We start from the raw sequence: 24,578 nt of genomic DNA on the forward strand, positions 1-24,578 counted from the left end.
ATTTTCAGGATTCGTTTTAACAGCTGAACGAGGTGCGAAGCTGGTACATGCGGTCTTTCCAATCGAATTTCATCGTTCGCAGTTCTGTTGGGTTGGCAACTAAGTGATTGCGGATTTTATCATTAGATGGTATTGACAAAACCCGCAGTCACTTAGTTGCCAACCTAATACATTCGTCGAAACAGTTTTTCTTTTATCTCTGGAACGATTACGCGGTCTTTATTGCAGTGCGTGCGACGATTCAAGTTTCTCCTTCTAAAATCGTAAAATCGGTTATCGAATAATCGATTATCGTCGTGGTCGGTCTCACGTGTTTCCCTTTTATTACGCAACGAACAATTACATTGGCCACTTCTCGCGACGCTAACCTCACATAGAGCGGCAAAAATGTTGGTCGCCTCGTTTCCACTGGTACTCCGGTTAAATCGAATCGAAGGAATTACGGTTGCCTGGCAAACGTTCGCCGGCAATTCGCTAGAGTCACGTTTTCTGGGTTCGCGGCACGCGAATACGCATTTACGCGTGTTTATCTCGTCAACTGTCGTCGATGTCGGGCAAATCCATAAACAATGGCCCGCGTGAACAGACGGTAACTTTGTTGCAGCCGATGCACGCATACCGTATCCGCCGATATTACCAACGAAAGGAAATATTTTTGTCAATTACGATCGAGGGCTAACCGAAAATGAAGAGAATTTGTCAAAAATTTAAGCGTTCGGTTTCGAAAAATACGAAAATACGCTGCGTAATGGCGAAAGTTTAACAAAGAGAGATATTGTATTTGACGAGTTTTTCGTGTTTAAAAGGTCGCTGTAATCGTGTTATTTTTATTACCAGCTTTCTACCGGTGCTCGTAAGGATTTTAACGTCTCAAAACTTTCATGATTTATTAGATGAGTTGCGTCACAACCGTAAAGCAAAGCGATAATCGAAGCGCGCCAAACCTATCGATAACGATTATAGCATCGAAAACGGGATGGACAGTGGCGAACTTTTAAAAAGTCTATCAATGTCGTACTCCTTCCAATATGAGTATTTTCGTTTAAAGACACGTTTAAAGACGAAACAAAGAGAAGGAAGCGGAAGAAAGTCAAGTTTCCGAATATCAGCGATGATTAATTAATCGGTATCGATATAACTGTTTGATGCAAGAAAACGTAGCCAGGATGCTGAAAGTCGTCCTTTTGTACGAGGCGCGTATGAGAAACTGTAACGATTTTTCGATATAGTTCGCGGTATATTCAATTGCATGATCAGTGACAGACATTTGGATCGAGAGTACTGCGCGGTGAATATTTTAAGCGCAACGATAATTTGATGGCAGCTGCAAGCCGTATTAGCTGGATTAGCCGTATTAGCCGTGTTAGTCGTATTAGCCGAATCGATGAGAAAATTTCAGGCTATTAAATCTGTTACGTCGTGCGGTTCATGAAAACAACGGACAAGAGCGATGCGATTTACTGCTTTTCAACTTAAATTTCAGCTTTATATCTACGGTTACGGTCTGTCGTTATTTTTACGACTTACGCCATAGTTAATTTCCCTTTTTCTTCTCCCTTTTACTACTACTATTATTATTATTATTATTATTATTATTATTGTTCTTGTTGTTGCGGTTACCGATATAATTAATTACGATCCGAATTAATTTTGGGATTAAATGGAAGTATATATAGTTCGACGTTTCTTAGTTATATAGCTATTTGGTTTAGACGCACCGAAGAACTACGATTACATGTATTCCCCGCCTTGGAACGTTTGAATCATCTAGGCAAACGTAAGAATGAATGGACGAGCGAAAGGTTCTCTTAATGTTCGAACCCAGACTGACCCGTTTGATACTTCTTTAGTTTGTCCGTTACGCAACGAAGAATGCAAATTTGTTGTTGACTAAAGCAACGGATGGTATGCGTCATAAAAGAGTGACCAAGTTCCAGAACGAACTATTTTTTATGCAAATACAAAAGGATAACGGAGGAGAAAGTTTTGTGACGTAGCAGCACCCTGAATAGTAAAGTGTAACGCGTTTTGGGCGCACATTACGAGGTAAAAAGTGCTAGGAACGATCGATAAGAAAGGAATGAAAATTTAACAGGCAAGGACACAAAAGTACATAATTAGCAGTTGGAACGATTTGAACGTAGCAGGCTGTGATGGAAGGCGGCACGGCTGTTTACACAATAGTTGGTAAAGATGGTATCCTACCTTATTGACGTTCGTGGTCTTACCGTCGGTTTCTTCGATCTTCGGAACACCGGAGCCACCTTCGCAGAAGATATCATAAACCAACTATTTCCATTACGCCGCAACCGATTGATTCGACGTTCTCTTCTTTCGATTCGCTCGTTTGAAAATCTATGCGCGCGCACACACACACATATATGTCGCATTTGTGTGTATGAATACACTCGGTCTTTTGGGAAATTTGTTGCGAGTAACGTAGTGTTGTAAACAGAAATCGAACAGTTCAACGAGATTGCGCAAAGCGGTAGCGAGTAAAACACAGATGACAGGTATTCAGCGGCGAAACTACTCGGTTAAAAGTGGAGTTGTAGCGATCTGGTGCAAAGTTAGTAACACGCAGCTAGAATCACGCGTAATTAGATTCGCTTACAGATAACTTTTACCGTAACCGTATCTACAGATTTCAATAACCTTCTCTTTCTTCCGGAAATCTCACTTGTCATAATTTTTCAGTACTTTTCGCTTAACGACTGTTTTATGTATTCGGTGTCCGGCGAACAAGCAGCTTTCTACGTTTCTTCGTGTATCTCGCGCATCTTGAAGTTCGAGCGCGAAAACTCGATCGTTTTGTATGAATCCTGAAACACGAGTATTGTTTTTCTTTCTCTCGCGTGATATTCGTCGCATCGAACGAGACTAACGGTACAGGTGGAATCTCCTACATTGACTATCGATATAATTGAATCATATCGAATACGAGGCGAATGTGGGGAGAAGAAAAGACAGAAAAAGAGTATGTAGATCGACGAGATAGCGTAGCCATGTCCCATACGAGACTCCAAGTTATCTCTCGTTCACGAGTTGCGGATATATCGGTCAAAGCGGAAATCACATCTACGCGTTTCATGCTTCAACACCTTCTGTGACTTTTTATTTCGACTCCACGTTCTAACAAACGGCGCTACTTCGTTTATCGCGTTTACCATCTATCAAAACGTATATTATATAACGTAAATTAATAAAATAAAAATTGACAAATGTTTTATTATTATTATAAAAGAAGAAACGAGCAAAATGTAGCGTAGAAAGAAACAAATAAGGTTAGTTTGCTAAGTTGTAATTAAAGAGAAGCACGAAGAATACGTTCGAAGGAAATGTACATAGACAATTTGTTCGTTTGTATTAATATTAATATCGTTGTTGGTGTGTCTGTTTGATCGCGTTTTTACCTTGACAAATATAAATGAAAATATCTTTGAACGTATTTCCTACGTCGATCTCATGATTTATACGACTCGGTTAGTCAAAATAACAAAGATCCTCTGGCTACGTAGGTGGCGATTCGACTCGATTCGCGAGACGAGTTTCGCTTTGTTCTTTGTTTCGGGGGTGTAAACAGCCCCGCTCGTAACATGTATTCGCAACATAACGTTGTTCAAGCGAAACAGCCAGTGTGCAGGCGTGTTTGCGTTTCGTTATGAAAAGCATCGTGAGAAAGCGACGGCGCTGTTCGTGCAGCAGCAAAGGTTGTAAAATGCGTTTGCGTTGTTCCAACTGTAACCAGCACATTCGTTGATTAATTACGTATTTTCTCTTCGCGGTACTTGACTGGAGTTTGCATAATCTTGCGGCTGGCAACTGGCAATCTCGAGAGCGAATCGGTCCTCGCTTCTATCGAGTTTAGGGACTTTACTCGAAACCATAGAAGAGAGAATTTTCCTCAGACCCAAAGGCCATAGTTATCGACTGCGGCCACGGATACGGATACCAGATCTCGTTTCCTGTCATAAGTAAATATTTGAAAGAAAGGCCTGCTACCTACTATCACTGACCACTCGCCGCGAGCGTTTCTCTCCGCGCGTAAAAGTGAAATGCTCCCGTGCGCGAACAAGCGCCGTCTCGAAGAGAAGTCGTTTGGTTCGTTGACTTGGAAATTCTTACAATTAGTGGCGATAGCGAACGTGCGCTTGCAATTTGTTTCCTTCTCGAGTAGGCAAGCGATCCGACAAGGCGCTTAATTTCCCATCGACGAAAATTTGTCGAGGTCTTAATCCATGAGCTAAAATATTTGCTTAGTTTCGAGTAAACAAAGCGAATCTTGTTCTCCATCTCGACACGGATGGTTCGCGTAAATTGCGCAAACTCGGCTGGCGCGGGTTGCCGCTCGTAAATATTGCGCAAGTATAGCCGACGGCTAATCGCGAAACAAGCGCGACAAAATTTAAACGATAGAAAGTTAAATGGTTTACACGTGCATTACGAATGTATATACCGAATAAGAATGTATCTGTATCTGTAAATACGTCCGCGGTTTGTATACGTAGCAGAAGAAGCGTTCCGCGCCAAGCGCAACCAGTGCCACGCGCGATATTTTATTTCTTTCCCCTTCAGACTGACCATGCTGCACGATATTTCTGACGTGATAAAAATCTATTAGAAGCTGTATCATGATAATAAAATAAAATAATACAAGTAAGTTGAGACAATAGGAGGCTGCGGCGTCTGCAATCCCAACGAATATCATCGCATCGCGTGGGAAACGTAGCGCGTTCAATCACCGTCAGTCCGTTATGAAAAATTTATTCGAAGCCTAACGTCGCGTGAGTACGTCCGTTCCATCGATGGAAGAGTTTCGCGTGATTCTGGCTACGATCGATGTTACATTAAAAGGGCGCGGTTGCGTGGAATTTGAAATTAATTAAAACGAATTACGACGAAATAAAAGCGAAGGAAGGTGGAATGGAGAAAAGGACAGCGCAGAGTAGGAGCCGAGAGTGCGATGTTTCTCGCGGCGAGCAAGCGGAGAAAACAACGTGCAAAACTACTAAGGATTGTACGCACCGCGAAAAGAACGACGAATCGCGGCGATCTGTTTTGTCGAAACAAAAGCGATCGCACTTCTGCCAAGATAGTCTGCGTTTCTCTAAACGCTTTCTTACGATCGTACGCGTTCTTGCGATCCTACGTTCTTACGTCTTTAAGCGTTCGTTCTCGATTGCTCGAGCAACAGCGATCCAATCGGCGAGCCCCCCGCGCCCCGGCCAACGATACATCGCGATCGATCGACGCCGCACCGTATCGGTTTCTCATACAGTTGCTAGCCGAGAATGCCGCGCAATTTGTCGGAAGCCGACAGAAAGAAGAATCAATTCGACAAGGAAGAACGAGTTCATCTATTGGCTATAATGAAGCAGTACGCGCCTCTGTTGGACAAAAGCGCTTCTACCTTGGCCCGTAAAAAAATTTGGACGACCATCGAGGACGAGTTTAAGAAGGCCGGCTTTACTCGCAAAACGTCCGCACAATTGAAGAAATATTGGCAAAACTACAAGTATCACTGCAAGAAGGCTATGGCTTTTGGCAAGGTATTTTCTTCAGATTTTCCCTTTATCCATCGAACTCGTGTTAAAACGTGCCAAATCCCATCGTTCGACATTTCAACGAGATCGAAGGTTCGCGCCAATCCTCGCACTTACGCTTTCGCCTTCTTCCGTAGCTTCGCGTACCTTCTTCTCCTCCTGAAACAGTTCTCTGACATATAATGGACACATTGTAGGAAAATAAGAAGTGCATAGAATCAGAGACGAGCGAGTGCCTCGAGTGGAATAGATACCAAGTTTTCGTAGAGAATCGGTCGCCGGCTAAGTTTTCGCAAATTCCTGACGTTGTTCGATCGTTGGCCGATCATTTGCAGAGGTCGCCGACGAAATCAGGTGGCCGGTTTCGTGACAAATACGAAGACAACGCAGCCACCGCTCACCATTCCAACAACCTGGATGCTTTCATTGGTATTCTTCTCATATTTTTACCTCTTGCCTCGGTAGTTGTCCGTCTGCCCGTTTATCGTTCGCTCGCGTAAACCGTTTAATGTCGGGGCCTGTGCAAAGTCCTTGCACTTGCATAGTCTTTCGTTCGAGTTGTGCGATACATTTCTCGATAAGGCGATTGAAGTTTGTCGAGGAAACGATGGAGAAATAAACGGTTGGCCATTTTAAGATCTGTCGCGAGTCAAAGTGGAGCAGAACGACGACCAAGCGTCCGACGATTCCAAGGCGGAAGGCACGAACGCATTGGAGAATGTAAGTCTTAAGGAGGACATCAATTTGGAGGAGAGAAAGGAGATCCTTGCGAACGAGGATCGTCTGGTGGTATCGACATCGTCGTCGTTGTCGTCATCGTCGTCGTCGTCGTCGTCGTCGTCGTTGTTATCGAGTAACGCGACAGAGTGCAAAACTAAGAATCGGATCGTGGTGTCTAACGCGCGTATTTCCAACAACAGCGTCACCGTGTCGGTGATTTATCCCGAGAACGATAACTCGTACTTTCCCACAAACGCGATCGACGGCACGGTGCAGGCATCTTTGCCTTCCAGGCGGACAGGTAAAAAGCAAAAAGATCGTTGTTACTTGGAAACAACGGTCAACATGTCCAACGTTTTTTGCATTTTAGCGGACGCTGTGTGGAACGAACAGCAGGCGCAGCAAGGCGACTGGTTAAATTTGAGAAAAACACGCGCCACGAACGATGGTGCACGCGCGATGCCATTCGGTTACCACCACAATTCAGCGGAATGTAAAAACGATCGAACGCGTTCGAAAGAAACGAATGCAAGTAAGGGAAAGGGAATCGGTGCATAGATCGTCGATAGTTGTGGATCCGATGAAAACGAGATATTTTTGCAGACAGCGAGGTATACGGTTCGTTGGAATGCAACGCGAACGAGGATTCATCGCGCGATAAGAAAATGGAAAAATCGTCGAAGGAAGATGGCGACCTGATCGCGACGGAGAGCGACGAGAACGAGGTCGGTGGTGTCCGCGCGAGAAACTCGACAGCTCGAAGGGACCAGAGCTTCGGAAAGGGCTACGTGTTTCTCACGGATTATCGTAGTCGATTGAAGCACCGGTTGCTTCTGCAACAGCTCGAAGTACGTTGATGGAAATTGTAACGGAGAAAATTGGGCGCAGGAACAGCGTAGCGGGACAAGACGTTTGTCGGTTCGGTTGATTACAGGCGGAGGAGAAACGTCTGAAGATCAAAATTGCAGAAATGGCCATTCAAGAGGTGCAGCTGAGGATAAAAGCATTGAGCGAGGATATGCGACGCACGGAGGAGTTGCATCGGTTGCGTCTAGCGCGCACTGCAGCTGGAAATCGGCAGACGTTCGAGTAGCCAAACCTGCGCAGCATTGCTGAAAAGACAAGAAAAGGTGGAGGGCAAGGTGGTGCGTTCACGTGTGCTTCAAATTATTTTTATTAATCACCATCATTATCGTGTGTTACGATGTCGTGGTTATTTAGAAAAAACGCCTGGGACCATACAAAATAACAATGCGCTTAGATTTTCGTGGTAACCGAGCAACCTAGCTATGTATATCGAGGTCACGATGTTCGTCTCGGTTGCTTCCGTCGTCCATTCGTCGTACGACCGTTCGTATCGTCGACGAACCAGCCGTGGATCCTCGATCAACCACGGAACACGGATAACGTGTTATCGCGTAACAACAACATTTTTTCCGATCCGATCGTAACTGTCTGCCCCCTTTTCTGTGTTTCTCTACTCACCGCAGTCGCGATTATCGCAAACCCGCCGTCGCGTTTATTTACAATTTACAAGCATGTCCGTTCGTTTCCTGCCACACCTCGTAACTAACGATTTTCCTTGTATTTAGTGATTGTTAATAATTATCACAGAAAGTTCGTAAAACAATGACCTTGACGTATGTCGACGTGTACGCGTGTCTGCTGTGTGTTTCGTGTTCTCGTGTGAATGTCATGCGTGTCCGTGTAGTATGTACCCATCGAGAATCGTTTCTTTTTCGCTTTCTTCCTTTCCGCCGCGTAATTTCTTCTCTTTCTCCGTTTTCTTTCTTCTTTCTATCTTCCTTTCTTTCTTTCTTTCTTTCATTCGCGTTTGCTCGCCGAACGAGAGAGTACCGTACGCGTTCTAGACGGAGAAGTTTGTCACGTTGCTGAGTAAGTAGAGTAGAGTAACAGTAGATTAGCGTTTAGTATATAACTAGCGATAATAGCGATACGAGTATAGTGGCACGCATTAGAATAGCCCTTTTAACTTTGCAGCATTTCAAAATATCGAGTAACGCTATAGTAGAATAATTCTTTTTAATCGTACGCGTGAAGAAATTGATTTTCTTTTCATTCGAGTCATCGAACGAGCGAGAACGAGCGAGCGAGCGAGAGAAAAAGAGAGAAAAAGAGAGAGAGTGAGAGGAGGGGAGCGGAACCGATCGATAGTTCAACTCTCTCGTATTTTATCCTATTTTTGCGAATCATCGAACGTTGGAAAAGTGATTTTCCTTTGGTTCGATACAACTCGTCGGAAAAACTTGTCGTTTCCCAAACCAAGGGCAGAACGTTGTAAACCTTATAAAGCCGTTTTGATTGTCGCGATAAAGTTGCCCGTCGAATGGAATTCGAACTCGATATCCTAACAGCTGGTCCGCGTCCTACGACACGAACGAACACGACCGTGTTTCCATCGCGTTCATAGCAATTTTCAATATCCACGTGAAATGTTCTGTTCAAGAAGCCGAAAAACTCTCCTTCTTCTCTTCTCTCTCTCTCTCTTTCTCTTTTTCTCTGCGGATTTATTAATTCGTAAAATATTTATAAAAACGAGCTTTCGCGACGATAAACGCGCGAAAAGTAGTAGTAGTAGTAGTAGATATATCTTGCGGAGGAATGCAAAACTTCGAAGAAGATATTTCAACGCGCGTTACCACGTATTTTTACTTCCTCTTTTCCACTCGTTTCCTTGTGCTTCTTCCTCTCCTCTCTCTCTCTCTCTCTCTCTTCCTCTTTTTTCTCAAGTTTCGTCGTATCACTCGTTTCGTACCACTGGCAAGTTAAAAGGAGGAGACTGTAGCTCGACGAAGCTTCACTACACGAACTTTACACGGAAAGCATCTACAAGTCTCTAAGCAAAAATCCTTTTCCTATAACGTCTCTTGGAAATGTAAAAATTACTCAATCAAGCCAATTACCAGTCCATGATTCGCCGGTACACGAACAAGTCGCCGTCTTGTCGAGCCACTTCTCCGATGCACGCGCTGTCACAGCCGCGGCTTCGACAATCCATTTCGAGTAACCGGCAAACATCCAAAACGAATTTGCCGATTCTTTTTCTTCGCACGGTTGCTTGTACGTCGGCTATCAACGTCACCGGATTTTCACGTTCTACGACTGTGTAGCATGTCGGTGGAACGCTTGATCGGAAAAGCTTCGCAAAAACGAAACGAAAGAAACTCGAGAATATCTCGGAGAATAAGAAATTGTCGCTAAACGAAGTACACAAGTAATGCGAAGAACGAAGCGTCGGTTAAATCGCGACAGGATTTTCGAGTATTTCTGTCCGATCCGATCGAACAGGTTAACAATCTCCGATAAGAAAGATGGTTAACGTTCGGTCGACGCGAGCAACGAGGATATCCGGATCAATCATACGGATGAAAGAACGCAAACATTTCGCAATCATCGAATTGATATAGTTGAGCCGACGACACAGCACGAGTTAACTTGCCAACGATCGATCGGCGTATACGTACGATATGATAGCACAGAGCCGGTAGTTCTCCTGTTCGGTGCACCTCGGTGTACCTCGATTCGATAAATCTGCTTGCGAAGATTTGTCGCTCCTTATAAGCTTCCGCTTGTTTTAAAGTCGATGGAATAACGCGAGGATCGCCGAAGTAGCGTTGAAACTAGAAAACATCGACGTTGACTCGCGGCCGATCTGCTGGTACAGCGAGCGCTGTTGCGAATTCGCTGGCTTTTTACATTTATTCGTCGGTTAAAAAATGTCTTGTCGACAGCGCTAACGTATTTCTTCGATTATTGCTGCTGTTTGACAAGGTTCGACGAGTTCGTTCAACAACCTCCGTTCGTTTTCTCGCGTTCGCCCACGTGTTTCCTCCGATCGTTCGTCCAACGATCGAACCTTTGGAACCTTCGATCGGAGAAACTCGGCGACCAGCTGAGATTCGCGCTGTCATCGATCGTACAGTTTCGATTAAAAAGAAAAGGTGGTCGACGAGTTGCCGAACGTAGCACGCATACGGGTATCGTCTTGTCGTCGCATGCGCGAATCCACGTTCTACAATCTACCGGTTTTCATTATAAATGTAAACCGTTGTTCTTGTGCATTGCACGTGGAACCGGTACGATGCATTGCGTGTAATTTCCAAGGAACAAGAGTAAACGCTAATTCTATCTAAAATCGTTTAAACTTTCTTTCTCGCTACGGATCGTAAAGTAGATGAGAAGGCTACCTTCTAACAAGAACAACTTTGGTAATACGAACGACAAACGGGACGGTTCTTCCCGCTTTGATTTAGCTGTTTTCAACGTTCTCGTAGCTTGGAAGTTGCTCCACGACAACTAGAAAAGAACCTGTCAAATGTCACGGCTATTGAACTTTTTGGCAAATACCAGCTACGTACGTTGTATACGTTGCATCACGCGCATCTTTGAAACGCGACGGACGTTCGCAAAATATTTCCCATCTTGCACGCTCGCCGCTCTTCCCATCGAAAGACGCAGCTCGTAGGTTTGCAAGGGAAGGAGGCGATCTACGGATGAATTTCGAATTTTTGGCGCAAGCGAGAAGAAGCAGGAAGAGGAGAAAACACGATCCTTCGCAAATGCGCGTTTCCCCGCTGTCGCCGCTATCCTCCTGCTATTCGTTCGCCTCCAGTTTTTATATCGTTCGTCTCCAACTGCGCAAATTGAAAAGGTTTTTAAGCCGAGTAGCGAACGTAACGACGGGAGAAAAGAGCATCGAATCGGTGAATGTGTGGACGCACAATTTGGCAGAGACTTCTCATTGACCCTCGAACGAAGGCGGCAATGAGAGTTTCATTGCGAAATATTTGTTACACTCGAACGACCAGTGCTTCCCATAGAAATATAACACGATCGACGAAGGTAAAAAAGAACGAACCGTGCGTCATGGATATCGCGCGCCAACGTCTTTTAAAACGTATGCGACGCGCGTTAACACTTTACTGACTGCTATCGGTTCAACAGCATACGCACGTCCAACCAGCAGCTTAGGCGCTGGATTTGTTTCGGTTTAGACTCTCCAATACCATTCTTCTCGTTCATCGCGAACGGTAATTTTCAAATTGGTGTAAAACTGTGGGAGCTTACAAAGCAACGCAACTGACGCAAGATACCTTAGTACTAAATAACAAATTACTGCTCAAATAATGAGAAAGATTGTCGGCGACGAAAAGCCGATTAATAGACTATCGGTCGGTAAGCGTCGGAGACAAAAGTCGATTAATAGGCTATCGGTCGGTAAGCGTCGGAGACAAAAGCCGATTAATCGGCTATCGGTCGGTAAAGTGTTAATCTGTTAACGTCGTAGCGTCGAAATCTATCGCACGCCCAAACTACGGTGTACAGCGGAATATCAAATCATCAAACACAATATAATAATGTAATTACAATGATAATGTAACAATAATGTAACATAATAGCCAATAGGAAAAAGAAGAAATTAGGGCAAGTTAATCCGACCAAAGTAGATCAATGGAATCGTCGAACGAGAAAAACACGCGTAACTTAAGTAGACGAGCGAATTAAGCGTGAGAGGAACTCGCTTGGATTTATTTTCGGAGTTGTTTGTCTCCAAACTTCCTCGACGACCTTAATCCTGGGGGCGCGTACAGAGGCGTGGTCGTTTAGTCGGTCGTATAATTTTTGCTGCTGCTATATGTGTACGTATATGTAGATATGTGTGTGGGTATAAGCGCCGGGATGGCGACGATAGCGTCGATATAATTTATGTAACAGCACGAAACGAAGGATGTAAGATCGTGGCGTCGCGACGCCACTCGTCCGATGTTAGGCATATTGGAACGAGTATTTTCATTCTCGGGAAAGTTTTGCGTGTTTTGCCTGTTTTGCGTTCACGTTTATCACCGACGCATCGATCTGTAACCCATGAACGATCGATCGTACAACGTTCAAGAAAACGTAGGGAGATCTGGCGATTTGTAGGCGCGTTTATGCCGAAACGATAGTCGTAAGACGTTTGGAAGAAAGTGAAACGAAATACGTAACTTCGGGCGAAGCTTATTAAAATTCGTCGCTGCAGAGTTTCAAGAAACGAGAAAGGTCAGGGCTACCGGTTTATGTAAATTTATGGTAAAAATAAATATGATTCATCGAGTGAATTCGCATACGGCGTTGTTGCGTAAGGTCGCTTGTTAACCCTTTGCACTCCGAATTTTATTTCAATTTCGTTACCAGCAGCTCCCAACGTTTTTAACTGTTTCATTTGAAATTTACTTTAATCAAAAAATAAGACAATTTAAATAAATAAAGGAAGGAAGAAATTCGCTTAAATACCACTTTTATTCGCACTATTCTTGTATTTTGTAATTTTTAAGTGTAGATATATCTTGAAACAATTTTCAGGATGCAATCCTGCTTTTCACAAAAAAAGGTGAGACTCGACAAAGGAGCTCCTGAGATGAAAACTCATGTCGAGTCGCACTCGACATAGGTGTGCAAAGGGTTAATAGAAAAATAAGATAAGCAGCGGGTCGCGAACCAGCTATCCGCGATCAACGTCGTCAATTTCAGTCAAACATAGCGAAGAAAATTGATTTCGATGATCGTGTCCAGTTCGCTCGTCCAAGTCGGAACACGAAGGCGGACGTTTAACGTGGAAACGACGTTGAAATGGGTCAGGTGTTTAGCGAGGCTTCAGGGTAAAGAGTAACGAACCTCGACGACGAGAATCGACGCGTGCTAACGAGCCGCGTGCTTCAGACTTCGTTTCACGCTTCGTCGTGTCGCGTGTGTTGCATGCCACTGCTTCGACTTTTTCAGAAACATATCGACCCGACATCCACGAATTCTTCGTTTCAATTAGATCGCAGCTGGTTTCTCGAAACGACGCGAGAACCTATCTCGGCCTACATTCTGCTCTCCTTCTTAATTAATGCTTTTTATTTATCTTACTTTTTCGTTTGTCTGTCTGGGTGGAATTCCTGTAAGCGAAATTTTCTGCCAAGCAATTTCAACGATCCGAAATTGTCGGACGAGCGAAAGGCATCGAAGGTTCGTTAGAATCGGAGAACCCGGGCGAACTGTTCCGCGGCGTCGTTCTACCGACCGCGTTTGAAGATTGAAACGAGAAATCGCTTTGACGAGGAAATGCGGCCAGTCGATAAAACGCTCGTCCTTTCCGCTTTCCTCTTATTTTAATCATTTCCTGCCCGCTCTCTTTCACCTTTCCTTCCTTTTTCTCCGGTTGCTTTCCACTCGGCGCTTGCTTGGCGCGGTATCGAACCGACGATTCCAAAGTATCGCAAAATTTCCCACACCCCGCGTTTGCGAATCCATCGAATTCTCGTTTCGTTCGTGTCACGTAAATTGTGCGTTCGCGAATATCGAAACCTTCGACAAATATCGTCGCCTTCGTTCTACGCGTATTCTTTGCTCCATTGATCATTCGCTCGTTCTCCATACGCTTGGCAGCGTGTGACCACAATGTTTCTACTGCCGTGGTAGGTTCTACGGCGAGAACGCGGACAGCGTCTACGGGAAAATTAGTTTCTTTTTTGCGTTCCGTCGAGCATACACCGATCGAAGGATCTCGGTAATGTCGGATCTCCGCATTTTAACACGTTGACTGCCGCGTCACCCATATTCGGGTGACACCAAAGTTTCCAATAGAGCAGCGCCATTCGTATTCGGATGGTACCCAACCCCAATAGGTGTGTCGCCCATATTCGGGTGACACCAAAGTTTCCAATAGAGCAGCGCCATTCGTATTCGGATGACACCAAACCCCCAACAGAAGTGTCACCCATATTCGGGTGACACCAAAGTTTCCAGCGGAGCTGTGACACCCGTGTCCGGACAACGCCAAAGTTTCTAATAGAGCCGCGTCACTCGTATTCGGGTGACGCTCATTTGACTACTTGCGAAGGATCGTCGTAGATATTTGAAAAGATATTCCACAGGAAGTAATAAAACTATTGAATTGTTATAAAAGTAATACGGAAATGGTTTATTAAGAAAATTATTTAGAATGTAAAACTTTAAAACATTCTATACAAAGCTGAGGTTTGTCGGGACAATTTGGACAATAAGTTATTGTTTTCTTTAAATTCTCTCGTGTCTTTGATCGATCCGTTCGACATCTTTTATCTGCATAACATAATTTACATGCGCGTCTAATGATTCTTCCGAACGGTGATGTTATGCTTATTATGTAATAGTTTTGCGATATTATGCTTATTATGTAATAATTTTGCAGTTAATAATTTTCCAAATCTTCTAATATGTACGTTCTTCCTTATTGTAATTTTGTAAACCGTGAAAGCGTTTTCAACAGAAATTGCCAAAGGGAGTTGAACTCGAAATTTTCGGTACCATTTGATTCCTTTTCGAGTTGTGATGGCATAAAAAAACCATTTGATCAAAGTAATCTATACCACACTCGTGGCCTGAAGGAGATTCATTGAAAACACGCGCGGCAGTCAACGTGTTAAAGTCAATTTCACGAGAACTTGATTTTTCCTGATTCTATCGTTCGTCCCTGTTGTCGTTCGCACAAACAAAGTGCAGAGAGGAAGGGAGAGAGAGGATCGCGTCATGTCGATTCGCATTATGTGCTACCTACGTATGCGTGTACGCCGGACTGCGTGCTTATGGTTATCGAGCCGCCCGTTTTTCTTATCTGCTCGAGCGATCGATTTCTCTCTCTATCCGTTTCGACGACCGGACCGAAGATACGAGACGATCGTCCGGCTTGAAACGATCGACGACGCACGGTGCGGTCTCGACGGGGCTCGAGGTTACTCGCCGCCTAACGACAACGCTTGCACGATTCTGGGATCGGCTTTGCTACCCTCCCGGAACTCTTCCAGGGTTAATTTGTCGTCGTGGTTTTTGTCCATTTGATCGAAGATCTTGTCCACCCTCTTTTGTGGCGTGTTCTCGTCTTCCGCCTGCGGCTGTTGTCCCTGAAACACCAGGCGACCGATCTGTTAGAAACAAGCTCCATATTTCTACCGCGCTTCGCCTCCTCCGAATCTGCGAGCTTTCACCGCGAAACTTTCCGCGGAATCGTTAGAACGTTCAGGTCGCGCGAGCTCTGAAAGCAATGCGTGTATACGCAGCGTAGGATTACGAAGAAAGGAACCGGCGTACAGTTAACGCGCGTCGTATGACGTTACCAAGTCGTAAAAGTATTGTTCCAAGTTCACGTTGTGCACGCGCGTTTATCTCGGAAATGGAGAAAAGATAAAGTCACGGAAGGCCGCTTAATTCGAATTTCTCGTGCCGACAAGTTTTCAGATAAAGTGCTTGGAAAGAGCGATGAATTTAACGCAGATCGAGTCGGTCGATTTTTTCCCTCTTCCGCTGCTTCCACCGAGTTTCTATAGCGTCGCATCCCTTTTTCATTTTAATATTTCCTACGATATGTACGAACTCGATGTACTTTTCCTTACATTTTTCCACAGTCGCTCGCAAGTTCGTCTTTTCATATCGCACGTGCGTGATCTGCAACCGTTTGAGTCGCAGGGGTGTTCGGAAAATTCCCAACAGAGCGAAGAGAAACAAACGGAGCAGCAGCGCTCGTCGTATTTCTTATTTTTATGAAATACATCTATATTATTATATATGCGTACTATCAGTTTATAAATAATTTCGAGTTTTGTTCGATAAAAATTATTGAAAAGATAATGAAATATTGAGTTGGCAACTAAGTGATTGCGGATTTTGTCATTACCACCTAATGACCAACCAACCAATACAAAATACCGTGAGTCGTCCGTAGCGTTCAAATGTACTGGCAATTTTCCACGCGAAATGTAAACAGCACGATAGCGCTGCTTGCGACTCAAACGGATAACGAAGGAAGAAAGGGGCAAAGCGTACGATTAACGCACGACGTTAGCGAACCGTAAGAGGAAAAAGCACAAACGACGAGAAGCTTGTAAAGCGATAGTTGTCGATGACGGAATTTTTTGAACCGCGTCGCCTGTAGCATCGACGATTGTGGAAATTTTTCTGCTAAATTTTTCATGCGCCGATCGCGATAGCGGTAAACGCTTGCACAACAATGCACGCATTACGTATTCTGCGAGCAAACCTATCTCGGATCTCGCGTTACGTTGCCTCGACGAAGAAAAATACGTGTATTGCAACGAACCGTGTACCATTTACGTTAACCGTAGCAGTTTAACGTAGCAGCCATTTAACGTACTTTACGAGAAAACGCAACGTATCGCGCTGAACGTTTATTTCTGGAGTATAGTACACGGTGTTGCGCGTCGGCTAAGAGAAATCATCGGATTAAAATGTTTCTTTGTTGTCGGTGTCCCAGTTTCTTCGCGGAGCTCGAGCTCACGGGCGTCCGCCTTGCGGAGGATTCGAAGCTAGCCGTTTCGTTTAACGTGAATGAAAATTACGCCGGTCGCAGTGCATATTCTTTCGTCGACGTGCGTAACTCGCTTATCGAACGCTCAACTTCGTTTGTTTCCGTCGTTTCCTAGATATAATCGCGTTTTAATAAATCGCTCCACGCATTCCGCGTCACGTAAACCAGAGACTTTTCGTCTTTCGTAAAATCAACTCGCAACGAATCGAGTTAGTTGGGCGGAAAAGTTGGCGAAATAGTTGGTGCGCTAAACACAAGCGCAAGCTAAGATTCGACGCTATATAAATTCCAGAAGTTACGTTGATCACCGATAGGGGATGCTTTCACGCGTGGCACAGCTGTCGTTCCGGTTGCATATGCTCCAGGCGACTAGTTATTGATCTTTATTAATATTAGTTATTAATAGTAATTAATGCGTGAAATATTTCTGCTGGAGAAATTTCGGTGGTTTAACGATAAAATTCGGCCATGAAACATAGGGTCATTAACGTAGACTGGCGACAAAAATGCTCGAGATAGGGTCGAAAGCACGGAGTTGGGTGCCTGGCAAATGCCAGACGCGATTTCGTCCGAAATGACCAGGTTGGCGTACGCAGGCGTTTTTACTCGCTACGCGCCCTTAGCATACGGATACCGCGCGCATAATTTAAAGCTAGGGTTGAAATAAAAGGTGAATAATGGCCAGCTGTATGCTCGATAACTCTGATAAGAAAAATAACAGTGGTCAGTGGGCATAGTACGCTTTCCGTTCCTTTTTATTTTATTGTCGGGTAACAATTGCTTGTATCGACCTCGCCTTTTGTATCTCGCCCGTGCGAAAATTTAGCTTAAATGGTCGTTGAAAATTCTCGATCGGTTCTCGAACAAGAATCGGCTGATCGAAATATTAATCGATTCGTAAGCGGCGAGTGTTCATCGACGATTGTCTCGCAGGCTAATTGCAGTATTCTTGTAGATAATACTTGAAATGGAAAAATTAAAAAATGTACTTTTTTATCGTATGGTGTCCTACTTAGCAATGGTATTGAATTATAATTAAATAATATATAGTAAAATATGATAGAATAAAAGTTACAATGGAATAGAACAGTATAAAATTTGAGAATAATTTTCGTTCGTAAAAAATTACTACTGGCGTTAAATGATGATAGTACTGATACGTCCAACGTTTACATATATAATTATATAATATCCAAGCGAATCTATGGATATTAAATATCATCGATTATAAAACAATTCTTACTCTGAGCATTGTAAAATACACCTTTGTAATAAAAGTGAAAGGAACATCTTGGAAAAATATATTTTTTGTTTTTATACGATTTACTTAGGGACAAACAGAGTTGGTACTCGCAGTGCTTTCAAGTTTAACCGAATGGCGCATTTAGCTTTCTTTACAATTAAGAGATGACACATAAAAGATTTTCTAAAAATATAAATCATTTTTCGATGAATACTGACTATATTTGTGCAGAAAATAGAAAATATTATGACGCATTTAAATCATTGTACAGTTAGCCTCCTATAATAACGAAAAGGAAATTTCAAAAATAATTTTGAGGCGGAGAAGCTTTTTATTGTTCATAGGCTTGTAGCGGCATTCGACAGTAAACTTTCTAACGGTTTCTGTCACGTGGCTCGCTACACAAAGACCCTATACTTCGGACAAAATGTTGCCAGGTATCGATAATCCTCACAGAATATTTTTAATTAGCCTAAACTTCCGCTATAAATCTTAGGATTTGTTCAGCTAAAATTCTCCAAGGGAACAAATAGTCTTTATCTTAACAGTCTCTAAATCTATTACCTACTGCGGGAAGATACGGGAAACCTGTTTTTCTCACGTACAATGCTTCCCGCTAACTAATTTCTCTCAAGGGCGGTTAGCATTCGTCTCCAACCACCAACACAGAAATTAACCAAATAGTAACAACGTCCATTTCCCTCATTTTCCGAACCAAGGCTTTCCTCAATGAATCCGATGATCTCGCATCCTTAGCCTCACCCCATCATAGTTTTCCGTTGTACCATCATCGTGACGGAAAGTCAATCGCCTGTCCGAATCGATAGTTGGTAGTTAGCAGTAATAATTGATCCGAGTTTCTCGACATCTTAAGCAATCATCATCCGCACTTGTATCGTACATCATAACGCATCGACCAGAAGTCGAACTTGTAATCGCGAGTCCTACGCATAGTGTACACACGGAGTATATGTTAATAAATATATATTGTTAAATATATTCAAGCGTTTCTTCGCACCTATCACGACCTATCCACCTCAGGCTTTTCGCTGTCGGATGAACGAGTACCTAATGAAGCATGAAACGAAGTACAAAAGAGCGATGACTAACTTTAAGACACGATTCGTGCAATTTCTCTCATCTGACTGAAAGTAGATGTTTCAAAGGAGGAGCATTTTTGACTTTATTTGAACGAAAAACTCTAATCGTTCGTCTATGCAAATACAAAAATACAAAAAGTCTAATAAATTAAATTTTTTAAGGGTTACTTCGATCTATCAGAGACGCAATCAAATTATTGTCAGAAGAAATATCTGCGACCCATGGAAAAGGTCGGTGATTTTGCGCTAACGTCGCTCGGAATTGAGCAGAGTCTATCGATACGATCGAAATTTTATAATTTCAAAAGTTCAACAATTTCTAGACAATTAACGAATTGATCGAGGATCTTAAAAAAAATGTCAGATTCGCACACTGTTCAGGAATGCGCATATTCACATTATTGTCGTAGTTATAGCAAGTTTTGAGTATCGGTTTATCGATTTTGAGGACGATGTGTGTGAGAAATCCCTGTTGCACGCTCTCAAGCAATTTCATGATATTCGACTGCGCTGAATTTTATTTTTCAAATGCGTATTCCAGGTGTGACACGATTAGAAACGAGTATATTTTAGAAATTTCGTTGTAAACACGTCATCCTAAACGTTTCATTGTGTGGTTTTTAACGAGATCCAGAGATTTTGAGGAGTCGTTTTCTACAAATTTGTTAAAGGTAACGAGGAGGAAAAAATACCGTTAAAATCAGTTTTTGTTTCTTGTTTATCCGGCGGTGTACCATTTATGAAGTTATCATTAGTCGAGTATTGTCTTATTTTCCGCGAGAAACGCATAGCATGACATTTCGAGATAGAAACAAATCATTTCGATTGTTCAAGTCATCGATTAAGGATTTCTATTGGGATATGTGTAATTTTGTGTGCTACACTAGATTAGCCGCGTAGTAGTGACATACATATATGAGTATGAGTGTACGAGAGTATGTGCGTGCACAGCGTCTCGTAAGACAGATGAATGCAACTGTTTCGTTGGTAGTGCGTGGTATAGAAAATGGCGAGACAAAGAGAGTGCTGAGACGCGTGCAAATATGCATCGACGAATATCTTGTAAATCACATATTAAATAAATCTGAAACTATTTTGTTGTCAATTCTAAGTGTAATCTAAGTGTTCCTATACATTTATTTTGGCGATCAAGATCCACAATTCTCGACAATTTCGACCTGTTTTAATCATAAAAACAAACGATAAAGAGGTTATCGTGACGCAAAAACTTTCGATATTTTATCTTTGTTACTAGTTTCACGGGGAAGAAAAATGCCTTTAGCGAAAAAGAAAAGATACAGTGTACAGTGGAGTGAAGGAAAGATAGTAAAACGCAAGATAATTATTAGAACATAGATGTGTGTGTATCTGTATTGTACGAGTGAGGAATGAAAAAGAGGAAGACAAAGGAAAACGCCATGAGACGAGTGCATCGCGTAAGTGTCGAATGAATGAATATGCAATAAAACAAATTCATTTCTGTTTGAGATTGTTACATATAAAACAGTTATTCTGTTATATATAAATTTTATATTTAATAAAACCTTATATATCATTACTTTAACAATAATAAAAATGAAAAAAAGATAACAAATAATAATTAGGAAGAAGAAGCTAAAGAGTATAAAATTAAGGATTAAGATAAGAAAATTATAAAATCCGTCCTGAAAACAGAGTCAGTGAAATTCATCGTTTTGTTAAAACAGCTACAACAGTCGTAAACGGTTGCAGTTGTAAATGTTGCTTTAACAGTAAGTAATTTTGCATTCTTCTGAAGATTACATTTGCGTTATTATATTTACCTTATTATATTTTTCGTTCCAAAATATTTACAGTCGCCTTAATTAAATTCTGTGTTTAATTACGCAAGGATAAACTCAATCCAATGATTCAACTTCTACCGTACTTTGCAAACATAGTTTCAGGTCATTACAATGTAAACAGACCCAATGTCAATAAGAGGTACATTTTTACTACATTCTTAACTTAGGACAATTTCATCGTCACCGACACAAGCGTACGGTCGAGGGATAAGTTGTAGAATCTCTAAGAATTTCATATACGAACATAGTGTCGCATATGATTCACCTAACAAATAGAGTTTGAACATTCAACTTCATAATAATATCATCGCGATTGTGGCAATTAAACGATGTAAAACTGCCGCAATGGTTTGTAGCCAATTTTATCAATTTATGTTGTTCTAAATATGAAACATGTTTAAATGTTATTTAAAAATTATGTTTATCTCTGATGTGAGATTTATAACAAGGAGATAATCCTAGATAACACTACCATATTATTGACAAAGAGAATGAAGAGAAGAGGGTCAAAGTGGGATTCTCGTGAATCATCAACTTAACCTTAAATGATTTAAAGGAATGATAATAGAATTTAACAACCAGGTGACGACCTGAGAAATAACTAGCTATCCAGGCGATGCTTCCGGCGAAGCCCATGGCTCTCAGTTTACGAATTAGAATACCATGGTTTATTCAGTCGCAAGCCTTTCGGTATACACCGAATCAACCTGCTAACCATTGTTAAGCTCCTTTGATAAATAGCGACGATACATCAGGAGATTTGTCACGGCGGATCTTCCTGAAACGAAACCACTTTGCTCTGTTTGGTATAATGTAATTTTCGATGGAGAAACGGGGAAATTTGATCTACGTATTAAACTCTTGGGTACGATGCGCCACTATAGTGGCTTTCGCGGATGCCATCTTGGATTACGACGCGCCACTATAGTGACTCACTGTACTGACTCATTATTCGCTCCCTTTTGAACTAAATGATCTTTCTCATTTGTCTCGCTTCATATTTCTTTTGCCCTCACAACGTTTTATAACTGTAGCGGCACATGCGTCATAGAACGTTTCGATTCGAAGATGCCTCATGTATTTGTTTTGCCACAGAGGATTAACGCAGTACGATGCACAAAATGTAATAAACAAACTCTGGATAAAACAATATCGCTGGTACGTGCAATCGTCAACCGGAGTCAAGTTCAAACATTTTGATACCCCCCCCCCCCCCCCCCCAACCAGTATAAATAGACGACCATGCTCTCCAACATGCGTCGTCGAGATTATCAGTCGAGCGAATAAGTATAGCGAATCAGTCTAACGAATCAGCATAGCGAGTAGTATCGAGTATTCTTGTAACGAATTGCATCGAGCGAGCAACGCTTATGGCTAGCTCTGTATTCTACATTTAAATATACTTGTAAATACATTTGACGAAATCAACACGTTTCACTGTCCACCACATAAACAGTGTTAACAATATTGTTATTCCACGAGGCTTAGTATAGGTTACGTCGTATTTCTAACCGTCGCTCGCGGTCCTACAGCGTCGCAGACAGATCGTCTTATCTGCCCAACGGAAAATATACAATATAGCGGCAAGCGCATATTTGTCATCAAGCGTTGAGCTCTAGAAACGTCGATTTCGGTCCGTTATTTTATTCTCACAAAGGAGGTGGCATACGTGAACATAGGCGCGAATGGTGGCGTGATCCGAGCGTAGTGGGGGGTCGTCTCCCCGAGAAGACAAAGAAGTGATCGAAGAGCGATCAGTCTCATTTGAAGATTCAAACGGCATACATCGAAAGGTCTGACGATTAAAATTAAAGTCGCTTAGTCTAATGAATTCATTGAGAGATATCGTAAAGTCGAGTCGAATTTCTGTAACGCATTAACTGTATTCACCGGTAAATAATTTGTGACGTTTTTATTATTACATTCATTATTATTAAATATACAAGCTATATTAACCTGTTAATACAGTGTTAAATTCATTGAACTACCTCTATTATCTTAACCGAAACAGGAAGACTAATTCGCGGCGTCGATTATCGATTACGAATCGTAGCGAGAATTTATCGTTGACGCGTTTCCTCGCGATCGGTCGTAACAAATATAGACTTTTCGTTAATATAAATATACTATCATTAAATGGTCTTTTTAACATGCTGATCCGTATCCTTACAGTTTTTTAGAATTTTCAGCCTCAAAATGTCGCTTGAAAATAGGAAACGAAGAACAATTTGAAAAACACTGTCGCGCCATGAGTGTGTAAATTGTGACGTGGGTCTGTATCGTAGCGTGCTTTAAAATATATCACACTCAATTTTATTGTTAATTATTAAAGTAAATTATTCAATTTCAAGTATATGCATTATATCTTTAAGAAAAATTACAATTTAGATATCAAACACTTCGTTTCAATGTGATTGGTGCAATTCAACCGAAGCTGAGAGGTTAACCTTCCTGAAATTTTGCCCACGACGATGAACACACACATTGTTCCGCAATTAGAGATGGCGTTTCTATCGGCGGATTTGAATATAAGCGTAACTATACCTGTTTTCTGAAGGTGTGAAAAAATAAAATAAAATAAAATCTGCCTTCATGGAATAATATTATAAAATATATGTCTGAGATAAAAGGACACTGGGCCTTTCCTTTGGAATTCTTTAGAAAATCCCCAATACTTTAGTCTCTATAAATTAACCCGATTATAATTGTATTAATAGATCAAGATTTGCGATAATGAGCTTGGGCTCGAGGCGACAACTAGTAGCCGCGGTCACGAGATGAACGTTTTACCTAATGGAGGTATAGAATAATTGTATAGCTCTCCTTAAAAAGAAATAATTGTAGCGACACTCGACAGTAAACATTCCAGTGGTCTCTGCCCCGTGGCTCGCCATACACAAACCCTATTTTTCGAGCACGATGATCACCAGATATCAATGCATCTCCACAGGATATGTTTAGCTAGCCTGAGGACCCTCTGTAAATCTTAGGATTTAGTAAACTAAGATCCTTCAAACGGACAAACAGTCTTTATCCTAACAGTCCTTAAATCCACCACCCACTACGAGAAGGTACGGGAAATCTGCTTTTCTCACGAACGACGCTTTCCGCTAATAACTTTCTCTCAAGGACGACTAGCATCTTTCTCTAACCACCAACATAGAAATTAACTAATTAACAGCAACGTCCATTTCCCTCACTTTCTGAACGAGGGTTGTCCTCGACGAATCCGATGATCTCGTGCCCTGAAACACACCCCATCATAGTTTTCCTCTGCAGCATCACCGCGACGGAAAACACTTTCTCTCGTGCGATCTCATCAGCGAGTAAGAAAGCGTCTTTACGACCAGTGGATGCTTCGCGTTTCTAACAAAGGGTCAGACTTAGACTTTGGAGGAAAGTACATTGTATGCTATCCCATTGACCGTGGGTTCGTTATCGAACCTAAGACCATTATCATTAGTGTCTAATCGCCGTGGTTACTTGTCGATTCTCTAATACTCACACTTGTGCTAATCAACATTACCTCGATTGTACGTATAACAACGATGGCTAATTCAAGTGAAGATTACACGCCCCTAACCCTAATCATAATGAGAACCCGACATATGTAATAAGAATATAATAATTCTGGATATTATGAATTTGCAGAATTCAAAGAAAACGAGAGACGATCTCTGCCTCTCAGTTTGATGATCGATAAAGCGTGCTGAAATGACCTTCTCGATCGGCGTAATCCGCGTCGCAGCTGCAATTTTCCCGCTTTACTGCCGCCAATGCGAAGCCGACGTTATCGATAACGTC

General features: G+C 42.2%; 2 protein-coding genes across 3 annotated transcripts in view; one reads left to right on the forward strand and one right to left on the reverse strand.

The window, feature by feature from the left end:
• The first annotated feature begins 5,291 nt into the window (after nucleotides 1-5,291).
• On the forward strand, nucleotides 5,292-9,120 carry LOC139997903 (uncharacterized). Its single transcript, XM_072021948.1, has 6 exons — nucleotides 5,292-5,549; nucleotides 5,741-5,972; nucleotides 6,181-6,564; nucleotides 6,634-6,795; nucleotides 6,867-7,111; nucleotides 7,198-9,120. The coding sequence occupies exons 1-6, from the start codon at nucleotides 5,292-5,294 to the stop codon at nucleotides 7,354-7,356; spliced, it is 1,440 nt and encodes a 479-aa protein (XP_071878049.1). The 3' UTR covers nucleotides 7,357-9,120.
• A 3,705-nt stretch (nucleotides 9,121-12,825) lies between these two features.
• The window catches only part of LOC139997882 (frequenin-2), a 58,162-nt gene continuing 46,409 nt past the window's right edge, over nucleotides 12,826-24,578 (reverse strand). For both annotated transcript variants that reach the window (XM_072021919.1, XM_072021920.1), the window contains one exon: nucleotides 12,826-15,187. In XM_072021919.1, coding sequence (XP_071878020.1) covers nucleotides 15,020-15,187 — 168 coding nt within the window. In that variant the 3' untranslated portion in view covers nucleotides 12,826-15,019. The remainder of the gene's footprint in view (nucleotides 15,188-24,578) is intronic.

This window comes from Bombus fervidus, chromosome 2, assembly GCF_041682495.2.
Source record: "Bombus fervidus isolate BK054 chromosome 2, iyBomFerv1, whole genome shotgun sequence".
Taxonomy (NCBI): domain Eukaryota; kingdom Metazoa; phylum Arthropoda; class Insecta; order Hymenoptera; family Apidae; genus Bombus; species Bombus fervidus.